Here is a 22,136-nt window from a genome sequence, read left to right as displayed (position 1 = left end):
CCTTGGCTGGGGAGTCGTGACACAGTCTTGCTGGGGAGCCATAAAGCTGGCAAAGGCCTTGGAGAGTTTTCCCCTGCCTGCGCTAAACATGTTGCCTGATCTCTGCGCCTCCCCTGCTACTTGGCCCTCGGAACTGCGCCTTCTGCCGCAAGCGCTGTCAGATGGGAAGTTTACCATCAGTTTGTCCACCAGGGCCTTGTGGTATAGCATCTTTCTCGAACCCCTTTCCTATTCGGGAATGAGAGTGGAAAGGTTCCCCTTATACCGTGGGTCAAGAAGGGTGTACACCCAGTAATCCATAGTGGCCAGAATGCGTCTAATGCGAGGGTCACGAGAAAGGCAGCCTAACACGAAGTCAGCCATGTGTGGCAGGGTGCCAGTACGCAAGACATGGCTGTCCTCGCTGGTAAGATGACTTTCAGGATCCTCCTCCTCCACAGCCCATGCATGCTGAGCAGATGAGAGGCAAGCTGCATGGGTACCCTCTGCAGTGTGCCCAGCTGTCTCTTCCCCCTCCTCCTCCTCCAAAACGCGCCGAGAAATAGACATGAGGGTGCTGTGACTATCAAGCGACATACTCTCTTCCCTCGTCTCCTATTTCGACCGCAAAGCATCAGCCTTTGTGCTTTGCAGTGATATTCTCAACAGGCATAGCAGAGGAATGGTGACGCTAATGATTGCAGCATCGCCGCTCACCATCTGGGCAGACTCCTCAAAGTTTCTGAGGACCTGGCAGATGTCTTCTATCCAGGCCCACTCCTCGGTAAAGAATTGGGGAGGCTGACTACCACTCCGCCGCCCATGTTGGAGTTGGTATTCCACTATTGCTCTACGCTGCTCATAGAGCCTGCCCAACATGTGCAGCGTAGAGTTCCACCGTGTGGGCACGTCGCACAGCAGTCGGTGCCCTGGCAGATTAAACCGATGTTGCAGGGTCCTCAGGGTGGCAGCGTCCATGGTGGACTTGCGGAAATGTGCGCAGACGCAGCACACCTTGCCGAGCAGGTCAGGCAAGTGAGGCTAGTTTTTAGGAAACCGCTGAACCACCAGATTGAAGACGTTGGCCAGGCATGGCACGTGTGTGAGGCTGCCGAGCTGCAGAGCCGCCACCAGGTTACGGCCGTTGTCATACACGACCATGCCCGGTTGGAGGCTCAGCGGCGAAAGCCAGAGGTCGGTCTTCTCTGTCAGACCCTGCAACAGTTCGGGGCGCTGTGCGCTCCTCCCTCGGACTTACTGCCCTTACTACTACCTCACTGATAGATAACTGTGTCTCATCATCATCGACCTCTTCACCCACTGAAAGCTCTTGAGACAGTTGCCGGAAGTCCCCAGCCTCATCACCCGGACCCCGGGAACTTTCCATCGGTCACAACAAACTCCTCAGGTGAGAGAGGAACCATTATTTCCCAATCAAGACTGGGGCCCCTGAACAGTTCCTGGGAGTCCGCCTGCTCATCAGAATGTGTCATTTTCATGGAGTTAGGAGGCTGGGAGGAAGGAGGAGCAGCAGCGAGAGGATTCAGTGTTGCAGCAGTGGACGGCGTAGAAGACTGGGTGGTCGATACATTGCTGGATGCATTTTCTGCCATCCACGATAAGACCTGCTGACACTGCTCAGTTTGTAATAAATGTCTACTATGTACACCCAAAAATTGTGATATGAACCTGGGGACCCCAGAAACTTTCCTCTCTCCTAATCCCGCAGCAGCCGGCTGCGATTCACCTGGACCAGGAACTCGGCCTGTGCCCACACCCTCACTTGGACCTCCGCGCCCTCGACCCTTACCCCTACTCCTCATCATGGTGGATTAAGAATAGAGCAGGGCCAAATAAATTACCCCACTGTACAGCACTGACAACTGTGGCTTAATTCACTGTACACAGAGACTTGTAGATAGCGGAGGCTCTATGCTGTAACTTGAAAAAAGTAACCCGCTGGCTTGCGCTGATACCTAGGGGTAATTTACTGCTCGCAGAGACTTGTAGATTATAGAGGCTGTGTGGAGTGGGAGAAGACTCTAAAGCCAGTGGATAGTGCTGGTAACTGCGGCGATCTCAACCCCACCAAGGAAAGGGTATTGTGAGACGCTCTGCACAGCGGCTGAGCTGAAATACCATGCTGTGGCCCAGGTAATATTACAGTACTGTTTAGCGGTCAGACCTCTGTCTAATGCACTGCAGACACAGAACAGTATAACTGAAGTCGTTTGCTGTAGGCTAGGAAATATTTGAGTGCAGTTTCACGGTGATAGCTGGTTGTACGGCACTGCAGGCTGAGAACGCTACTACTGACAGGCTGCGAACAGGCCTAGATGCGTAATACAAAAATGGATGCACTACAACTCCCAGCAGGCCACAACTAATGCACACGGTCAGATGTGACCCTAAGAAGAACAGTTGGGGTTCTTGAAGACAGGATCCTACGCTAACCCTATATCAGCAGCAGCACTGTCGCTATACTCTCCCAGCGTGTGTCTGAGGCGAGCCGCAGGCGGGGCCGCTTTAGGTACTCGGCGGTCACCTGATCTCGCCAGCCACTCACTGCTGGGGGGGTGTGATAGGGCTGGCACGTCACAGCAGGAAGTGGTAATGCCTTCCCGCATGTCTGTTGGCTAGAAAATGGTGCTAAACATGCAAGGAAGGAAATGGAATTGACTGGAGTACCGCGTGGTGTTTGTCTCCAGTCCCCTAATGCTCGGACGAGTGTGCTCGCTCATCTCTAGTTATTACCTTAATTATATCAATGTGGATTCTATCATTTATATTGATTACATAGTATATCTAAAGATAGATAGACATACAAACACATTGCATGCTAATGAGCCCGCCTGTCTGGCAGTTGACTGTGCATTGTGATGTCATCAATCTGGTGTGACACGGGCAGTATAGAATGATGAATACTGGAGCTTGGTGGCCATCTGAAGTCAGTCTCCACTTCGGACGGGTTACAGATTAAACAGTATTGTATTGTCGTAAATGTGCCCGGTCATATCTCCGCTTGCTGCATGTGGTGTGCTATATTGTTGCAGCGTGTGCATCTTCCATGCTGGCACTTATAGGATCCTGCCGGTAGGGTAGATAAATTGCCCCTATGTTTTTGATGTGTCCCTACAGAATACTATATTGGGCCTGGGGGTTATGGTATCTATTAGGCAAATATCACTTTTAAGTATCTCCCAGTGTTTAATGAAGAAAATTCTAAAGGCCCATTTAGACACAACGATTATCACTCACAATCCACGCACACGGCAGTTCATGGGACAGTTTTGAGCGTTCGCTTTGCATAAGCGTGTAAATGAAGGCTCACGCTGTATGCAGAATACAAGCGGGACCGCTATCTTCTCCATACAGCTGTTGTCTTCTCAGAGCGCTCAGCTGATATCCCGCTAAGCGCTCCTAGCGGGGTATGCAGAACACAGCTGGAGCGCTTGTCTTCTTCATATTCCGGCTGTGTTCCCCAAGCGGGATACCAGCTAAAACAATAGTATCAGCGGTATCCCGCTGAGAATGCAGCATGGATAAGGCTCATCGGTGTCTTTCAGCTAGCTAAATGGGCCTTCATTGAAACATGTCTGCTTGTTGTAGCCAGTATAGCTACTGGGGAAGGACAATCATTTTAATAAGACCCTTTCTTATTGAGGGGAGGGGGGGGGGGGAGGGGTAGTGCCCGGGTAGTCATGCATGCCATGTATTTTATGTGGATGCGCCGTGCTAAGGGTCTAGTACTCTGCTGTATGCATTGCACAGCTGCAGCATGTAAGGGGCTAATGTCTGAGAGTGGCTGGGATATGTCTGCAAAAGTACCAATATCTGTACCGTCACAAGATTTCTGCCTTCTATAAATGCGGGTGATTGAGGTGTAGTTGGAGTCCATCCTCTTCAACGGTTAGGAGTGAAGGGTGCGGTTGTACCTTGACGCTGTTGGGGCATGGTGGTCTGGACGCAGGTAAAGACCTGTTGCCTTGTTATGGAGGACAGGGGTTAATGCACCATGTGCAGAGACTGCTGGTGCTGCCGGTCTTTGATGCATGCTAGATTAGTCATGCCTGGGAGTAGGGTGATGTTGTGTGGTTTTCCATTCACTCTGCCAGTTCCCATGTGCATAGTGGCTATATATTCTCATGGGCCGTCTCTATCGAGGCTACTACTCTTCTTTAAGGCGGGGCCCCTTCACCCCCCTTACTAGGTTAGGGCCAGGCTTCATCCTCCCTGTAGCGGTGCTACCATTCAGCATAGCATGGTGTGCGGCTCGTTCCTACAGCGCATGCGTTCCCTGTCGCCGTGCTGAGTGTGGTACCCTGGTGTTGCACAGGCTTTTCATCAGGGTTATGCATTTCAGTTGTGGTGCACACTGCTCTTCGGTGCATATCTATCTACCAGAGTAGTTGTGAACATCACCCTGCGCCGGTGCTGAGCGTAGTGCTTGTGAACCATTGGGGTGTCACACCCGCAGCAGTCAGGAACACGGCGATCCATGGGCAACCATATATATCCTGGCAATGGTAATGATCTCACCTATGCAGCAGGTTATGTTAGCTCCCGTCTTATACTTCTTGCTGTGTCCTCTTTTCTGCATGAAGAAAGCAGTCTCTCATCCATACCGCTCGATCCTAGGCGGTACGTCCTGAGACGTTTGTATTTTTCTTGTTATAATGGGCACATACTGAATACATAGAGGAAAGCTTTTATCTCTATGCCTCCAGGCTCCTATCATTTACATGCACATATATATCCTGGGCCTGCTAACCTGAAGTTGAATGCACATTAAATATGCTAATCATAGAGCCTCTGAGGCGAAGCAGGGTAATTTGGAAGTGGGCCCACTCAGCAGATAATAGGCTCTCTGCCTGAAAGAAGAAGGTAGTCATAGATTCATAGAATGGTAGAGTTAGAAGGACCCCCAGGGTCATCGGATCCAACCCCCCGCTCAGTGCAGGATCACTAAAACATCACAGATAGATGGTTGTCCGGCCTCTGAAGACTTCCATTGAAGGAGAACTCCCCACCTCCCGTGGCAACCTGTTCCACTCATTGATCCCCTCACTGTCTAATATCTAATCTGTCTCTCCTCCCTTCCAGTTTCATCCCATTGCTTCTAGTCTTTCCTTGTGCAGATGAGAATAGGGCTGATCCCCTCTGCACTGTGACAGCCCTTCAGATATTTGTACACAGCTATTAAGTCTCCTCTCAGCCTTCTCTGCAAGGTAAACATTCCCAGATCCTTTAACCATTCCTCATAGGACATGATTTGCAGACCGCTCACCATCTTGGTAACTCTTGTCCGAACTTGCTCCAGTTTGTCGATGTCTTTTTTAACCCCTTAACGACCGGGCCATAGTGTTTTTACGTCCTGCAGCTGCAGGACGTGTATGGAGGGAGGTAGCGCCGCTATCTCCCTCCATACAGCACGGGCATCAGCTGTTTATTACAGCTGACACCTGCGGGCAATAGCTGCGCTCGGCTGTTCGGCCGATTGCGGCTATTAACCCTTTAAATGCCACAAACGCTGTTTGGGGGTCCCACACGCCCCCCGCGCGCGGTGAGATCGGGGGATTTGTGCAGGTGTCATGGCAGCCGGGGGCGTAATGAATGGCCCCATGGCTGCCTTAGTAGACTGCCTATCAAGACATCCACACAGGGTGGCTTGAAAGACTGCCTGTAAAAAAGCAGTATGACGTAATGCTATAGCATTACGTCATACTGCAGGAGCAATCAAAGCATCACATGTTAAAGTCCCCCAGGGGGACTTCAAAGTAAAGTTAAAAAAAAAGATCAATAAAGCTTTTTAAAATGTAAAAAAAAAAAAAAAAAGTTATAAAAGTTTAAATCACCCCCCTTTTGCCATATCCATTATTAAAAAAATCAAAATCATAAAATCAAAATATGTATTTGATATCGCCGCGTCCGTAAAAGTCAGATCTATCAAAGTAGTGCATTATTTTTTCTGGACGGTGAACGTCGTCCAAAAAAAAAAAAAAAAAAGAACGCCAGAAATGCATTTTTTTAGTTACCCTGTCTCCCAGAAAAAACGCAATAAAAAGTGATCAAAAAGTCGAATGTATTCCAAGTTGATACTATCAGAAACTACAGGACATCCCGCAAAAAATGTGCCCTAGCACAACTACATTGACGGAAAAGTAAAAAAGTTATCGTGCGCACAAAATGACCGCAACTCAAACAGGCGGTTGGTGCAGAGGCCACGTCTCCTGATGCAGATGATGTCGTAGGCTCCGGGTCGGGGGGTTCCCCCCTCACAAACATCTTTAGTGTATCACTGGGAGAGTTCTGTCTAGTGGGTCCCATAGCAGAACCACTTCTGTGTTTCCTGCCTTTGTAGGGGATTTTGCAAATTGCTTAAAGCTCCTTAAGTAGACCTGTAAAGGCCCCTAAGACATAAGGAGTATACAGCAGTGTCTGGCAGCAGTCACACAGGGAAGTCGTTCGGTTTGAACTTCATTGATGACTGTAAAGGGGGACTCCGGGTCTTGAGAATCTGCAGAGTGTTGCACATCATGGTGGCCACAGCAGAGGAGGAGTAATCCTGGCGCTTCTTGGGGTGGCAGTAGAAGTGCCACTGTATGCCCTGTGCCGGGGACTGTCACAGGTTATGGGGCCTCCTTGTTATACACGGTGCCCTGATGTTCCTGCCGCCCACAGCTGTCTGTTGTGGCTCCTGAGTGTCTCTCTGCTCCGGCAGGGTAGCGCTGATGCAGCAGAGCTCTAGTACTCCCCTTCACCGAAGCCTCCCTGCGCGCTCTCCCCTCGCCCCCACATGTTTGTGGCAGCAGCTGCACTCCTCGCTTTACAGGAGGGATTCACGCTCCAGCGGCTCTCTGCTGCCTGGCCCTTGTCTCCTTCACCCCTCCTCCGTCTTCTCTCCCACTGCTTCAGGAGCTGACAGGCCAATCGGCTGCACAAGATGGCAAGGGCTCTTGTATTCAGCCAATCAGCAGAGAGAGGGGATGGGCCTTCACGCTAGACAACTAAAAGAAACGCCCCGCAATGACGGCCCTGATCAGTAGTTCCCGCTCTGGTCCGCTCCCTGTCTATATAGAGTAGGGCTCTGCGCTGAGCAGCTATCGCTTTCTGCTTGCAACGTAGAAGATGTCTGGTCGCGGTAAAGGAGGGAAAGGTCTTGGGAAGGGCGGCGCCAAGCGGCACAGGAAGGTGCTCCGTGATAACATCCAGGGCATCACCAAGCCTGCCATCCGCCGTCTAGCTCGCAGGGGAGGCGTCAAGCGTATCTCCGGCCTCATCTATGAAGAGACTCGCGGCGTCCTGAAAGTCTTCCTGGAGAATGTGATCCGCGACGCCGTCACCTACACCGAGCACGCCAAGAGGAAGACCGTCACCGCTATGGACGTGGTGTACGCGCTCAAGCGCCAGGGCCGCACTCTCTACGGCTTCGGAGGTTAATAATTCTGCTCTTTCTCCATAACCCAAAGGCTCTTCTCAGAGCCGCCCACCTCTTCCAAGGAAAGGCTGTAATCCAACTCCCTGTGGGGTCGTCAGCAGCGGTGATGGTCTATGCACTCTGACATGATACAGCCGGGGTGTAGCAGCCTCCACGTCAGGGTGCGCTTCAGGCTGCGGTCACGGCACGCTTTTAAACCCCTTAACCTATTTAGGGCAGGCAGGTTATGTTTATAATACGCGAGGAGCTGGGCCTGAATTAATGAGTGCGGTGAAGGGTTAACAGACCTGCCGTTGGAGGTCGGGTGGTTTTAGTGCCGCCTATGGGCGGGGCTATAGTCAGATTCTTCCTGCTCATTGGCTGATCCCCGGAGATTTTGAACTTCCCGCTCAGTTGATCGCGTCTCCCGCTCTTCCTGTCCCCCATCCATGTAACACGTGTAATCAGTGACCAGGCCGTCTGATATAGAGGCGCTCGCGGCTGGAGGTAAAGAACCCTCAGATACACCCCCTAATCCCAGCCCTACGACGGGCGGTGGAATCCTCTACCTGCTCCACCCGTAACGCAAGAGGACGTCTAATCCCTGTAGGTTTACTATAATCCAAAACCAGCCTGAGCCGTGCAGGGCTCTGGGAAAGCTGGGTGATATAGCTCCACCTCCATAAAAAGGGCATGGCTGTGGAGTGACATGATGAGCGCACTTCTAAGGGGGCGACCGTGCAGAGCTCTGAGAGGGCTGGATGATGCGGCTGCAACGCTTTGTAAGCATACGGCCCACGCAGGACCCTGAGAAAGCTGGGTGTTCTATCCGAAACACAACTGAAGCGTTCCGATTCTTGTATATACGTGACCTAACAGAGGACTCTGTTAACCCGTTATCGCAAGGACTGGTGAGCGAGTCCTACAGCCGCCCGTCCTCTGGACATGAGGTCACCTAGAGCAGGACGATTGTGCGCTTCTGCCGGTGACAGGGATGGCCAAATTGGCATCCGCCCCAATCTCTGCCTCCTTGTGGAAAGTCCTGTACAGTTTTAGTTTCCCGGTGCAGCCGGCGTACCGGCCACCGAGTATCACAGCATAGAAGCGGCGCAGCTCTGTTGTAAGGAGCATGTGGGTGGCTCTTAGAAGAGCCTTTGGTTCTATGGAGGGATCGGCGCGATCACTTGCTCTTGCTCGTCTTGCTGCTCTCGGTCTTCTTGGGCAGTAGCACGGCCTGGATGTTGGGCAGGACGCCTCCCTGGGCGATGGTCACCCCACCGAGCAGCTTGTTCAGCTCCTCGTCGTTGCGCACAGCCAGCTGGAGGTGACGGGGGATGATGCGGGTCTTCTTGTTGTCCCGGGCGGCATTGCCAGCCAATTCCAGGATCTCAGCGGTCAGATACTCTAGCACTGCTGCCATATAGACCGGAGCGCCGGCGCCCACCCTCTCAGCGTAGTTGCCCTTGCGGAGAAGCCTGTGCACACGGCCGACAGGGAACTGCAGCCCTGCCCGGGATGAGCGAGTCTTGGCCTTAGCACGGACTTTGCCTCCTTGTTTGCCGCGTCCAGACATCTTCTAGCACTTGAAAGCAGAATTAGGATAAAACACTTTGAAAGTTGTGATAACGAGAAGGCGCAGTTCTGTTGATTTTTATAACCTGCTGCTCCGCCCTCCTCTCCTCTAATTGGGTAGCTTTCAATCCCCCCAATAGAGGCCAGACTTGAGGAAGAACCAATGAGCGGCACTGGGCGTGGCTAATGACGCTCACAGAGGCCACATGTCGCTGAAGTAGAACAGCAAGCAGACGGCGGTACTCATTTGCATGGCCCCGCTATAAATACCGCAGCGCTGGGAGGTGCAGGAACACTGTTCTCACCAGTTGGGAAAGTATCTCTACGTTATCATGCCTGATCCCGCCAAGTCTGCTCCAGCGCCCAAGAAGGGCTCCAAGAAAGCCGTGACCAAGACTCAGAAGAAGGACGGCAAGAAGCGTAAGAAGACCAGGAAGGAGAGCTATGCCATCTACGTGTACAAGGTGCTGAAGCAGGTCCACCCCGACACCGGCATCTCTTCCAAGGCCATGGGCATCATGAACTCCTTCGTCAACGACATCTTCGAGCGCATCGCAGGGGAAGCCTCCCGCCTGGCTCACTACAACAAGCGCTCCACCATCACTTCCCGGGAGATTCAGACCGCCGTGCGCCTGCTTCTGCCTGGAGAGCTGGCCAAGCACGCCGTGTCCGAGGGCACCAAGGCCGTCACCAAGTATACCAGCGCCAAGTAATCTGTTCCGTGGCCCGCCGTGCACGATCACCCCAAAGGCTCTTCTAAGAGCCCCCACCCCGTCTACAGCAGAGCTGTCACCTCCCGGTTGTGTAGGGAGCATCATCGTTTGCTCCTCTGTAACAAAGGTTGTGTATACATCGGCTCGGTTACTTAGTCCCCTGCGTTGCACAACTCGTCTTTGTCTCTGTACCGGAGTTCTCTGTCTATGTACTGGATTTGAGGAGATCTTCCCTGCAGCCCTATACAACTGTATCTCTGTCGGGGGTCGCGATGCTGATTGAGCCGCAGATTAGGGATACGTGCGGTGACCGAAGCCGCGCTATGCGGACGCCTCCATAGAGGTGGGCGCTACGTGGATTCGGTGATGCGGCTGCGGACAATTAGCCATTAGAGAAGCGGCAGCGTTTTTGCCACCGAGGTACACGGAGCACAGTGCGCCCATGACTGGATTATGCTGTGGGGTGAGGTCGGCGTGGTGGCTACACGAGGCGGTCGACGTCGGAGGGGGATGCCGACCACAAATAGCAGCTGTACTGGAGTGCTCGGAAGGCAGAAGACTACAGGGGATATGCGGGTCTGCGCCCTAAAGCAGCGGGGTGCACAAAGGGAAAGGGGTAGTAGGCAGACGACATGCTGGGGGCTGTAGTACATTGTAGTGAGTAGCGGAGGCAATCGGGGATGCCTGAAAATAAGAGGCTTGAAGCACTGGGGGTGCTAGGAAAGGGGAGGGGGGCCAAGAGGAGAATAGCCTCACCTTCTCCAGCTGCTTATGTAGAGACGCCCATGCCCCTTTTGAACCCTTTTATCGAAGTTGCCATCAGCCACGTCCTCGGGCTGACAGTTCCACACTCTCACTGCTCTTACAATGAAGAACCCCCTTCTATGTCGGTGTAGAAACCTGAGGGGACCACAGTGACAGCGGAACCGGAGAGGAGATGGCAGTCACCAAAGTGGCAGCCTTCCCGGGTGCAGGGACCGGAGGGGAGCGAGAACCAGACGGGCAGTGCACCGGCTACAGCAGCCGCATGGGGAACGGGGGCGGGGACCATAATGGAGCAAGGACCAGAGTAGCCGCGGCAGCAGGGTGAACGGAAGCAGAGACCATCGTGGCAGCGGCCGCAGGTGAACGGGAGCGGAGATGGCAGTCTGGCATGGAGAACAGCGGGCATCCCGGATTTCTCAGAGACCAACCTCTTCCCTAGATTAATTTAGTGCTCCGGCTATATCACCCAGGTCTCCCAGAGTCCCGCAATGGGAAATCAGTGCAGCACTCTGGGAGAGCTGGCTGCTATGACGGCAATTCTATGTAAAATGATGGCTGTGCGGGTCCCTAGGAGAGCTTGGTGCAATTTGCAGCACTTCTAAATGAGAGGACGCCTCCAATATGGTAGCACTACACGGATTAAAGGGCAGGCCGTATGCTTTAGTACAAGGAGGACATACACTCAGTGCGCCGCAGCCTGCTTCCTGGTAGAAGAGAAGATTCCCTGGCACTAGGGGTCATCATGGCGGGGGGTATTTTTAATAGAACGCTTAAATCTCTGTTATCCGCAATAACTGAAGTATGTATGTGCGCATCTAGGCATTTATTTACTTTGTCCCCGCCCCCTCTCTCGAGTATTAGTAAAGACAACTCATTTTAATGATACAAAGACCTTGCGGGAAGGCGTCATGAGGGGAACACGGCTGACTATAGCATACGCAAAGAACAACAATGGGCATAAAGTGTGATTCAAAGGGTTAAATGAGTTTGGCCACTAACAATGCCAACGCATAAGGGGTGATGGCAGGCATCCGATATAGGGCGGGTTACACGTATCAGAACAGATGGGCAATCAGGCAGCAGCGACACCACAGGGAGTTGGATTACAGCCTTTCCTTGGAAGAGGTGGGCGGCTCTGAGAAGAGCCTTTGTGTTATGGAGAAAGAGCAGAATTATTAACCTCCGAAGCCGTAGAGAGTGCGGCCCTGGCGCTTGAGCGCGTACACCACGTCCATAGCGGTGACGGTCTTCCTCTTGGCGTGCTCGGTGTAGGTGACGGCGTCGCGGATCACGTTCTCCAGGAAGACTTTCAGGACGCCGCGAGTCTCTTCGTAGATGAGACCGGAGATACGCTTGACGCCTCCCCTGCGAGCTAGACGGCGGATGGCAGGCTTGGTGATGCCCTGGATGTTATCACGGAGCACCTTCCTGTGCCGCTTGGCGCCGCCCTTCCCAAGACCTTTCCCTCCTTTACCGCGACCAGACATCTTCTACGTTGTAAGTAGAAAGCAATTGCAAACCGGTTCAAGCGTCCTCCCTTAGCTACACAACGTGCGGACCAGATTGAAAACAGTAACCAATGACGACAGTTTAGGCGTTCCTATTGGGGCAATTACATGTTGGCCACGCCCCTCTCCTTGCTGATTGGTTTAACACAGAATCGTTTGGAATTTAGAATTTAACGCGTATTCTTACAATTCTCAACAGTTTCCCGGCCGGTTCCCAATCCCATTATGCGGTATTAATTAGTATAGTTTTGTGTATTGCTGTCTTTCTTCTTCTTTCAATGAGATAATATCCACATAAATACATCCTCAACACTAATCCCTTCCCGGCACACAGGCACAGATAGATGCCTCATACGGACACGTTTGATCAACCACGTTCATAACAGTCTGCCGGGGACTCAAATCTCTTTCTACTACATTTGAAAGATGAGAGAATGGCATAAATTAATTGAGGAACTGACTAGGTCACTGAAGGGGTTAACAGACCACCTCCTGCTGACGACAGAACATTATTGGGGAGAGGCGGCGCCAGGGTACACCGCGCACAGGCTGGCTGTGAACCCGAGTTGGGGAAATGACAGAGGAGGACAGGATGCAGCTCGTTTGAGGAGGATTTGGTGGCTCTGAAAAGAGCCTTTGTGTTCCATGCGGTGCCCAGAGCAGATCTAAGCCCTCTCTCCGCGAATCCTGCGGGCCAGCTGGATGTCTTTGGGCATGATGGTGACCCGCTTGGCGTGGATGGCGCACAGATTGGTGTCCTCGAACAGTCCTACCAGGTAAGCCTCGCTGGCCTCCTGCAGGGCCATGACCGCTGAGCTCTGGAAGCGCAGGTCAGTCTTGAAGTCCTGGGCGATCTCTCTCACCAGGCGCTGAAAGGGAAGCTTACGGATCAGCAGCTCGGTGGACTTCTGGTAGCGACGGATTTCACGGAGAGCCACTGTACCTGGACGGTAGCGGTGAGGCTTCTTCACTCCGCCGGTGGCAGGAGCGCTCTTCCTGGCGGCCTTCGTAGCCAGCTGCTTGCGGGGAGCTTTCCCTCCGGTGGATTTACGAGCGGTCTGCTTGGTTCTGGCCATAGCTCTACTGTAGAGATGCACACAGATGTGATATGATGGGAGCCGTAGAAAGAGCAGAGCCTTTATACCCTACTTGCTCTTCCCTATTGGCTCTTAGAAACAACGCCCCCTACATCTCATTGGCTTTTTCAAACCACTAGCCCGCCAAAACGCTTGATGCCCGCGACCAATCAGCGTTCGGCAGAGGCTGGCCCCACCTCACCCTATCAGGCCACTGCATGATACGTACGGGTGTCTGTAAAATCATGTTCTCAGCTGCTTCCCTGCATTGATATGTCCGCAGAAACACGCACTCCACGCTGCACGGCAGTCTCCCCCATTAGAAGCTGCGCTGATTTTATGGGAAATGCATTAGGTCGGCGAGTCCCCTCCCCCTTCACACTCAGCCCGGCATCCATACACGCGTTGTATAGGTCACAGTGCCCAACAGTAACGGGGATGATGCGGCGACAATGTCTCGTATTACTCCCCCTCTACAGCCTCCCCCTCGCTCCCTAGACTCCCAACTGATATGAAGTCCCCTGTAGCCGCTATGGGGGCGCTGCTATCTAGAACAGAATTCGAGGCAGTGATAATACAGCTCTGCGGTGAGAAGGTGGCGGCTCTGAAAAGAGCCTTTGTGGGGTAAATGCATGGGCGGCTTCAGCTTATTTCTTAGCCGCACTCTTCTTGGCTTTAACAGCCTTCTTAGCCGGACTCTTGGCAGCTTTGGGTTTGGCCGCCTTCTTAGCCGGACTCTTCGTCACCTTCTTGGGCTTTGGGGCGGCCTTCGGCTTTGGGGCTTTCTTCGGGCTCTTGGCCACTTTCTTGGCGGCGGCCGCTGCAGGTTTCTTTGCTTTTTTCGGGCTTTTGGCCGGAGCCTTCTTGGGCTTCTTAGGAGATTTCGTCGCTTTCTTGGCTCCAGCGGGCTTCTTGGGCTTGGCCGCAGACGCTGGCTTCTTTTTGGCCGGCTTGTCCTTAGTCTCCTGCTTCTTGTTCAGCTTGAAGGAGCCGGAGGCGCCGCTGCCTTTCACCTGGAGCAGGCTGCCCTTGGTGACCAGAGACTTGACGGCCAGCTTCAGGCGGCTGTTATTCTTCTCTACATCGTACCCTCCGGCAGCCAGAGCCTTCTTCAGGGCGGCTAGAGACACCCCGCTGCGCTCTTTAGAGGCGGACACGGCTCTGACGATCAGCTCCGACACGCCGGGACCGGAGGACTTCTTGCTTTTCTTGGCGCCCCCTGCGGCGGATTTCTTCGGCTGCTTCTTGGATTTGGCAGCCGGCTCGGCGGCAGGAGGAGCGGCGGCTGGCGCGGTTTCTGCCATTGTGTGCTGCGGAAATCAAATAATAAAACTCTCCTGGAAGAGAAACTCTGAGAGCGGCGCTGGTGGCGCCTCTTATATGTACAGCGGCCGCGCTCTGATTGGCTCGTGAGCAGGCCCGTCCTGAGCTGCTATTGGCTGACACTGAGCACAGCTACTGCCTTATCCCATCCGGGCCTCCTCTCCGCTCCGTTCTCCTCTTGTGCTTCCCTGCCCGGGATAAGAGTCCGTCACCGGTCAGAACCGGACAGGAGAGCTCGCGTTCAACGTGACTCCTCACTCTCTGACATCTCATGCAACCGTTTATAGCCGCCGCTGGCGGAGGTTCCGGGGAGGAGCGGAGAGGAGGCCACGAGATCTTCGCCATAGTTCTCCCGATCTGCACATCTCCGTGTATCTGCGGAGATAAAACCGCTGCGGGAGCGCCTTCCCTCTATTCCCGGCCCTTGTCACCATCCCCGGGATCTACTCCACAATCTCCATCGTGCAGAAGCTGATTGCACAATGTGAGGACGACCAGGAGCTGCCGAGAGCCCAGAGGTGTAGCACAGGCGGCGCCTCCGCTCACTGCCAGCTCCCGGGTGCTGAATGTATACTGTATATACTGCAGACTGCTCTATACTGCGGCGCAATGTAAGATGAGGAAACCCAGTACCCCCCTGTACACTCAGACGATCGGGAATGCCACACGTTATCGTCCCTTTAATACCCCGGACATGATGGGTGTGGTTGTCCACAAGAAGAAGCGATTCTTCTTCTCTGCAGGTCCATCTCCTCCCGCGGGCTGCTGTCCGTTCTATATCATCCCAGGGATACCATGTGCTGGACGTGACGGCCATTGCATCGGCTCTGTAGTTCCCATCAATCGTTGACGGTGAAGATGGAACTTGGGATTCTGCTGCAGAGCGGTGGCATCTAACAACGCTCTAATCGGGATGTAGATCGCCAAGAAATGACGCCTGAACAAAGCCGTCTACCCGCGGGTCTCCTGCAGCCGGCGATGGCCTGTCAGTCACTGATGTCCGAGAGGAGCAGTGATACAGCGGGACTCTCAGCGCCAGATCCAGTGCCACAGTCGGTGACATCGTACAGAACCCGCAGGGAGGGTTCTACTGTAGATCCCCGGGGGCAGCAGATGCTGTACAGTGTCCGCTGGGATTCCTATGGCGGAGCATGTTGGTCCAGAAAGCTTTCACAGACCCTGAAGGACCACCGGTACTGTGAGACCCCCGCTTCCCCCACAACCCGGTCCCATATACCCTTCCAGATCGCTAATCAGCTCTTCTATTTAGCGCCCAAGGAGGCGACCCAGAAAGAGAGCAGTGTCAGGGGCAGCTAGTGGAGCTCTTGCAGGCAAGCCGCTGCTCCGGCCGAACAGCAGCTCACAGTCATCGGCAGAGCTGGCCACCAGCGGCGCCATGGGCAGCGAGAGCGGGGTTCGCCGTGGCAGCGGCGCTAGTGCCATCGGTGTACGGGAGCGGAGGCCAGCGCGTAGGGTGACAGCGGCGACGGCTGCTGCGGCCGACGGGGACAGGAGCTGGGAGCAGACAAAGCTGTCCAGCGAGCGCCCGGAGGGGAAACGAGCGTAGATGTCAATCCGGCGGGGAGATGTGTGAGACAGGACCAGAGATGGGAATCCGCCTGGGAGATATGTGAGCTTGCCATGGGAATGGGCGGTACATGTGGGGAGGTGTGTGTGCGGCAGCCGGTCCACCGTCGTGCCCCTCGCCTAGACGTACCATCTAACTCAGGGCTCCCAACCCATGTTTCCACCCTTACATCCGCTGGAGACATAATGCACCAGGGCCGCTCAGCTGTAAGTGAATAGGAGCACCGCAGATGGTACGGCATCAGTACAACTGTAGCTGAGCTCCGTCTCCCGGCCGGCCTCCAGCTTCCTTCTCAGTGCAGTAGGGTCACTCCGGCTTTGCTGCATCTCATGCCCTCCCATGAACCCTCCTCCGGGCAGGTGTGAGGGGAGGGGGCTGCCCTCTCTAGGACGGGCTCTCCTAGCTGCCTCGGACGCTGCTCTTGTTCTATGTCTATGTGATGCCTCCGTGGGGAGGAGGGGATAATAAATACCATCGGGTGCCATCAAGAAGCTTCACGGAAGACAGCTCCCTGTCCGGGCTGCCCCATGCGTGACTTCCCACGGGACACCGGCCTAGCTATGTACATTTAACCCTTAACCCACTAGTCTCCGGTCACTGTATCTACCTGCAGTCATACATGTAAAGGCAGTAGCCGCAGTACACAGTGCGGCCGGTGGGTCAATAATCTGCTCACAATGAACAACATGGACATACAATGGAGAACAATACAATAAATGAGTTCTGAATGTAATGTTTATGTAAAGGTCACCGTGTCCGTACAAAGGGTCTAGTGTTCTTGTGTCACATTGTGTGCAAGTAGTAGCGGTAAAGGGAAATAGTTAGGCTGATAGCTTGTCACGGAGTGTTGTTCAATCTTTGGCAATCTGGTCTGATGCCCCAATAATAGTCGGCCCTGATATATGCACCCCGTCTACCCTGATACCCTGCCTCCATGACCTTTACCTTGCTCATGGCTGAGGGCACCAAGGTTTTCCGGGAAGTTACCACGATGGCTGAGCACAAAATGCCCCTCGATGCTGATGTTGTAGCATTGTGTAGCTCCGGACAAACTCCGGACAAACCATCATTAGCAAGGCACACTGTAGATAAGCACCACACTACCTCCAACCAAACTCAAGCACTGCCTGCGGGACACACCGCTGCCTCTTCTCCTGAGTTACAGTATAGTCAGACCCCAGTAACATTTCAGTTTCAGCAGTATAGGCATAGCCCAGTATTAGTAACATTTCAGTAGTAACAGTATAGACAGACCACAGTAACATTTTAGTTGCAGAAGTATACACAGACCCCAGAAACATTTATGTAGCAGCAGTATTGGCAGACCCCTGTAACATTTCTGCAGCTGAAGTATAGGCAGGCTCCTGTAACGTTAATGCAGTTACGCTCATCTCATTTGGCCCAAACAAGTTTCTCCGATAACTGTAGTAACACTAGAGAAAGCACATGATGTGCATTGCTGATCCCCTGACCCCAAGCGGGAGGAGGTGGCATTACAAGGCCAAGACACCATGACCTGGACCCGCTATAGTCTGTGTGGGAAGCACGTTAGCGGGCCCAGGGTCAGGCTCGGTTCCAAGCCTCCACCTTTGTGACCCAAGGTGCCCTGAGTTACATAGCAACAAGAAATCCATGTGACACAACATAGATAGCTCAACACTGGAAGAGGCAGTCTTTGAGTTCCTTGGCCTAGCCTATGCTGTAAGTGCACAAAGATGGTATTACACAGGAAGTACTCGGAGTGCCCAACCATGGGAGAGTTTCGCCCCGCCAAGCAACTTGGCCTCGGACAGCAATTCAGGCCTAGTCAGCCACTGTACTATTTGTGCCACATAGGTAAAGCACCGCAATGGGAAGACTTAGTGCACCCATAGTATAGGCAGACCGCTGTAACATTCCTGTAGCAAAGGTATAAACACACCCCAGGAACATTTCTGTAGCAGCAGTATAGGCAGACCCCTGTAACATTTCTGTAGCAGCAATATCAGCAGACCCCTGTAACATTTATGTAGCGGAAGTATAGGCAGACCCCAGTAACATTTCTCTAGCAGCAGACCCCTGTAACATTAATGTAGCAGAAGCATATGCAGACCCCAGTACCATTTTTGTTGCATCAGTATAGGCTGTGAGGAAGGAGGAGCAGCAGCCAGAGGATTCAGAGTTTCAGCAGTGGACGGCGTAGAAGACTGGGTGGTCGATACATTGCTGGATGCTCTTTCTGCCATCCACGACAGGACCTGCTCACACTGCTCTGTTTGCAATAAAGGTCTACCACATGGACCCACAAATTGTGATATGAAGCTGGGGACCCCAGAAACTTGCCTCTCTCCTAATCCCACAGCAGCCGGCTGGGATACACCTGGACCAGAAACTTGGCCTGTGCCCACACCCTCACTTGGAACTCCGCATCCTCGCCCGCATCCACATCCTCGACCCCTACCCCTCAGCATGGTGGATTATGAATAGAGCAGACACAGACCGCTGTAAATAATTATGGAATTATATGCGTACAGTTTCACGCAGAGAGCGGAATCGTAACGCTAACTCCAGGCAGAAAAAAATGGAAGCAATGCAATAGTGATGCACCAGAACTCCCACCAGGCACCCAGTAAAATGCAGACGCTCAGCGGTAGCCCTAAGTAGGAGCTTTTTGGGGGTTTTTTGGTCAAAGAATACAGGCTGGATCGTGTGTATATCACGTTCCCTCTACCAGTTGATGTGGCCGTATGCTGTGCGTCTCTAATTCACTGCAGACACAGCCCGGTGTAAATAATCTTGGAATTATGTGCGTAGACTTTGTCACTGAGAGCGGTATAGTAAGGCAAACTCCAGGCAGAAATCAATAGTCAGGAAGGCCGCAAACAGGCCTAAGTGCAATAGTGTGGGACTACAACTCCCATCAGACAACCTGTAAAATGCACACGGTCACAGGTAGCCCTAAGAAGGAGCTTTTATATATTTATTTTTATTTTAAAAAAAGAATACCGGCTATATAGCGTGTATATGACTTTCCCTCTATCAGGGGGGCTGTCGCCGTACGTTGTGCGTGAAGTTGACCACAGACACAGAGCGGTGTAAAAAAAAAATTGGAATTATTGGCGTACAGTTGGAGGCTGACAGCGGTATTCTAACGCTAACTGCAGCCAGAAAAAAAATTATACGGAAGGCTGCAAACAGGCCTAGCTGTGCAATAGTGATGGACTACAACTCCCATCCGACAACCTGTAAAATGCACACAGTCACAGGTTGCCCTAAGAAGGACCGTTGGGGTTCTTGTACACAGGATCCTACACTATCACTCTCCCTATCTCAGCAACGCTGTCCCTATACTATGCAGTACAGACTGCAGCCTGAGAACGCTATAGCTGTAATGGGGCTACACGCCCGATATACAAAAATAAAAGCAAAACTGCTACCAGCAGCCACAACAGTAATGCAGATGGTCAGATGTGGCCCTAAGAAGGACCGTTGGGGTTCTTGTACACAGGTTCCTACACTAACACTTTCCCTATAGCAGCAGCAGCACTGCCCCTGATCTCTCCCAGTGTGTGACTGTGGCGAGCCGCGAGCGGACCCACTTTAAATACTCGGGGGTCACTTGATCTTGCCAGCCACTCACTGCAGGGGGGGTGGGACAGGGCTGAAACGTCACAGGAGGAAGTTGTAATGCCTTCCCTGCGTTTCTATTGGCCAGAAAATGGCGCAAAACTTTCAGGGAAGGAAATGGAATTGAATCGAGTACCGCGTGGTGCTCGTCTCGAGTAACGAGCATCCCGAGTACGCTAATGCTTGAACGAGTATCAAGCTTGGGCGAGTACACTCGCTCATCTCTAAAGTTAACCCCTCAGTGGCCACGCATTTTTGTTTTTGTTTTATTTTTTCCCATTTTCGTTTTTCCTCCTCCCTTAAAATAAATTAATTAATAAAAAAAAAAAAAAAAAAAAAGAACTAACTAATAGAGATGAGCGAGCACACTCGTCCGAGCATTAGGGACCTCTAGATGCTCGTTACTCGAATTGAATTGACTCGAGTACCATGCGGTACTCGAGTCAATTCCATTTTCTTCCCCACATGTTTAGCGCCATTTTCTAGCCAATAGACATGCAGGGAAGGCAATACCACTTCCTCCTGTGATGTGCCAGACCTATCCCACCCCCCTGAAGTGAGTGGCTGGCGAGATCAAGTGACTGATGAATATTTAAAGCGGCCCCGCCCGCAGCTCGCCTCAGACACACACTGGGAGTGTATAGGGAAAGTGCTGCTGCTACTATAGGGAGAGTGTTAGTGTAGGATCCTGTCTTCAAGAACACCAATGGTCCATCTTAGGGCCACATCTGACCGTGTGCATTACTGTTGTGGCTGCTGGGAGCTGTTTTGCACTTTTTTTTCTTTTTTTATCTCGGGCTGCAGTCGATTATGCAGAGTATAGGGAAAGTGCTGCTGAGATAGGGACAGTGGTAGTGTAGGATCCTGTCTTCAAGAACCCCAACGGTCCTTCTTAGGGCTACATCTGACCGTGTGGATTTTACTGGGAGGCTACTTGGAGTTGTAGTGATTCCATTTTAGTATTATGCAGCTTGGTGGGGTTGAGATCGCCACAGTTACCAGCACTCTCCACTGGCTTTACAGTGTTCTCCCACTCCACACAGCCTCTATTATCTACAATTCTCTGAGAGCAGTAGAGCCTCCGCTATCTACAAGTCTCTGTGTGCGGTGAATTAAGGCCAGGTTGCCAGTGCTATACAGCGGGGTACTTTATTTAGCCCCTGCTCTATTCTTAATCCACCATGATGAGGAGTAGGTGTAAGGGTCGAGGACGTGAACATGGACGTGCAAGTGAGGGTGTGGGCACAGGCTGAGTTCCTGGCCCAGGTGAATCACAGCCGGCTTCTGTGGGGTTAGGAGAGAGGCAAGTTTCTGGGGTCCCCAGCTTCATATCACAATTTATGGGTCCATGTGGTAGACCTTTATTACAAACAGAGCAGTGTGAGCAGGTCCTGTCGTGGATGGCAGAAAGTGCATCCAGCAATGTGTCGACCACCCAGTCTTCTATGCAGTCCACTACTCCCAGATAGGGACTGCAACTCTGATTCCTCTGGCTGCAACTCATCCTTCCTCCCAGCCTCCTCACTCCATGAAAATGACATATTCTGAGCAGACAGACTCCCAGGAACTGTTCTGGGGCCCCTGCCATTAGTGGGAAAAAAATGGTTCCTCTATCACCTGAGGAGTTTGTCTTGACCGATGCCCAACCTTTGGAAAGTCCCCGGGGTCTGGGTGATGAGGCTGGGGACTTCTGACAACTGTCTCAAGAGCTTTCAGTGGGTGAGGATGATGATGATGATGAGACACAGTTGTCTATCAGTGAGGTAGTAGTAAAGGCAGTAAGTCAGAGGGAGGAGCGCACAGAGGATTCGGAGGAAGAGCAGCTGGACGATGAGGTGACTGACACTACCTGGTTTGCTAAGCCTACTGAGGACAGGGCTTCAGAGGGGGAGGCAAGTGCAGCAGCAGGACAGCTTGGAAGAGGCTGTGGAGTGGCCAGAGGTAGAGGCAGGGCCAGAGCGAAGAATCCCCCAACTGATTCCCAAAGCACCCCCCCCCCCCCCCCCCCCGCGCCAAGCCTCCGTGCAGAGGGCTAGGTGTTCAAAGGTGTGGATGTTTTTCAGTGAGAGCGTGGACGACCGCTGAACAGTGGTGTGCAACCTGTGTCGCGCCAAGATCAGCCGGGGAGCGACCACTACCAGCCTCACCACCACTAGCATATGCAGGCATATGCTGGACAAGCACCCCACAAGGTGGGACGAAGGCCGTTCACTGCCTCCGGGTAACACCACTGCCTTGTCCCCCAACCTGCCACTCAAATCCAACTCAGGATACTGGCACGTGCGCCTCCCGGCCTGCACCCACACCCTCACCTCCACTGTCCTCCACCCCATCCAGCAATGTCTCTCAGCGCAGCGTTCAGCTATCCCTAGCACAAGCGTTGGAGCAAAAGCGCAACTCAGCCACAACGCACCCGTACGCACAAGCTGTAAACGTGCACATTGCAAAATTAATCAGCCTGGAGATGCTGCCATACAGGCTAGAGGAAACAGAAGCTTTCAAAAACATGATGGTGGCGGCGGTCACGCGCTACTCTATCCCCAGTCGCCACTATTTTTCCCGGTGTGCCGTCCCAGCTCTACACCAGCA

The 22,136-nt window shown here is 52.9% G+C and overlaps 6 protein-coding genes across 6 annotated transcripts; 2 read left to right on the top strand and 4 right to left on the bottom strand.

Annotated features, from left to right (window-relative positions):
- The first annotated feature begins 7,107 nt into the window (after positions 1 to 7,107).
- On the top strand, positions 7,108 to 7,433 carry LOC136577813 (histone H4). Its single transcript, XM_066577737.1, has one exon. The coding sequence runs from the start codon at positions 7,108 to 7,110 to the stop codon at positions 7,417 to 7,419; it is 312 nt and encodes a 103-aa protein (XP_066433834.1). The 3' UTR covers positions 7,420 to 7,433.
- Positions 7,434 to 8,528: 1,095 nt separating this feature from the next.
- Positions 8,529 to 8,969, bottom strand: LOC136577812 (histone H2A type 1-like). Its single transcript, XM_066577736.1, has one exon. The coding sequence runs from the start codon at positions 8,967 to 8,969 to the stop codon at positions 8,577 to 8,579; it is 393 nt and encodes a 130-aa protein (XP_066433833.1). The 3' UTR covers positions 8,529 to 8,576.
- A 316-nt stretch (positions 8,970 to 9,285) lies between these two features.
- On the top strand, positions 9,286 to 9,681 carry LOC136577811 (histone H2B 1.1-like). The gene has a single exon (XM_066577735.1). The coding sequence runs from the start codon at positions 9,301 to 9,303 to the stop codon at positions 9,679 to 9,681; it is 381 nt and encodes a 126-aa protein (XP_066433832.1). The 5' UTR covers positions 9,286 to 9,300.
- A 1,893-nt stretch (positions 9,682 to 11,574) lies between these two features.
- Positions 11,575 to 11,933, bottom strand: LOC136577810 (histone H4). Its single transcript, XM_066577734.1, has one exon. It carries the CDS (start codon positions 11,931 to 11,933, stop codon positions 11,622 to 11,624), a length of 312 nt encoding a protein of 103 aa, XP_066433831.1. The 3' UTR covers positions 11,575 to 11,621.
- Positions 11,934 to 12,619: 686 nt separating this feature from the next.
- Positions 12,620 to 13,030, bottom strand: LOC136578108 (histone H3). Its single transcript, XM_066578011.1, has one exon. The coding sequence runs from the start codon at positions 13,028 to 13,030 to the stop codon at positions 12,620 to 12,622; it is 411 nt and encodes a 136-aa protein (XP_066434108.1).
- A 629-nt stretch (positions 13,031 to 13,659) lies between these two features.
- On the bottom strand, positions 13,660 to 14,334 carry LOC136577809 (histone H1B-like). The gene has a single exon (XM_066577733.1). The coding sequence runs from the start codon at positions 14,332 to 14,334 to the stop codon at positions 13,678 to 13,680; it is 657 nt and encodes a 218-aa protein (XP_066433830.1). The 3' UTR covers positions 13,660 to 13,677.
- Positions 14,335 to 22,136: the final 7,802 nt, after the last annotated feature.

Source organism: Eleutherodactylus coqui, chromosome 8, assembly GCF_035609145.1.
Source record: "Eleutherodactylus coqui strain aEleCoq1 chromosome 8, aEleCoq1.hap1, whole genome shotgun sequence".
NCBI classification, from domain to species: domain Eukaryota; kingdom Metazoa; phylum Chordata; class Amphibia; order Anura; family Eleutherodactylidae; genus Eleutherodactylus; species Eleutherodactylus coqui.
The sequence above is the reverse complement of the archived record's forward strand: the minus strand, read 5'-3'. Positions and strand labels throughout refer to the sequence as shown.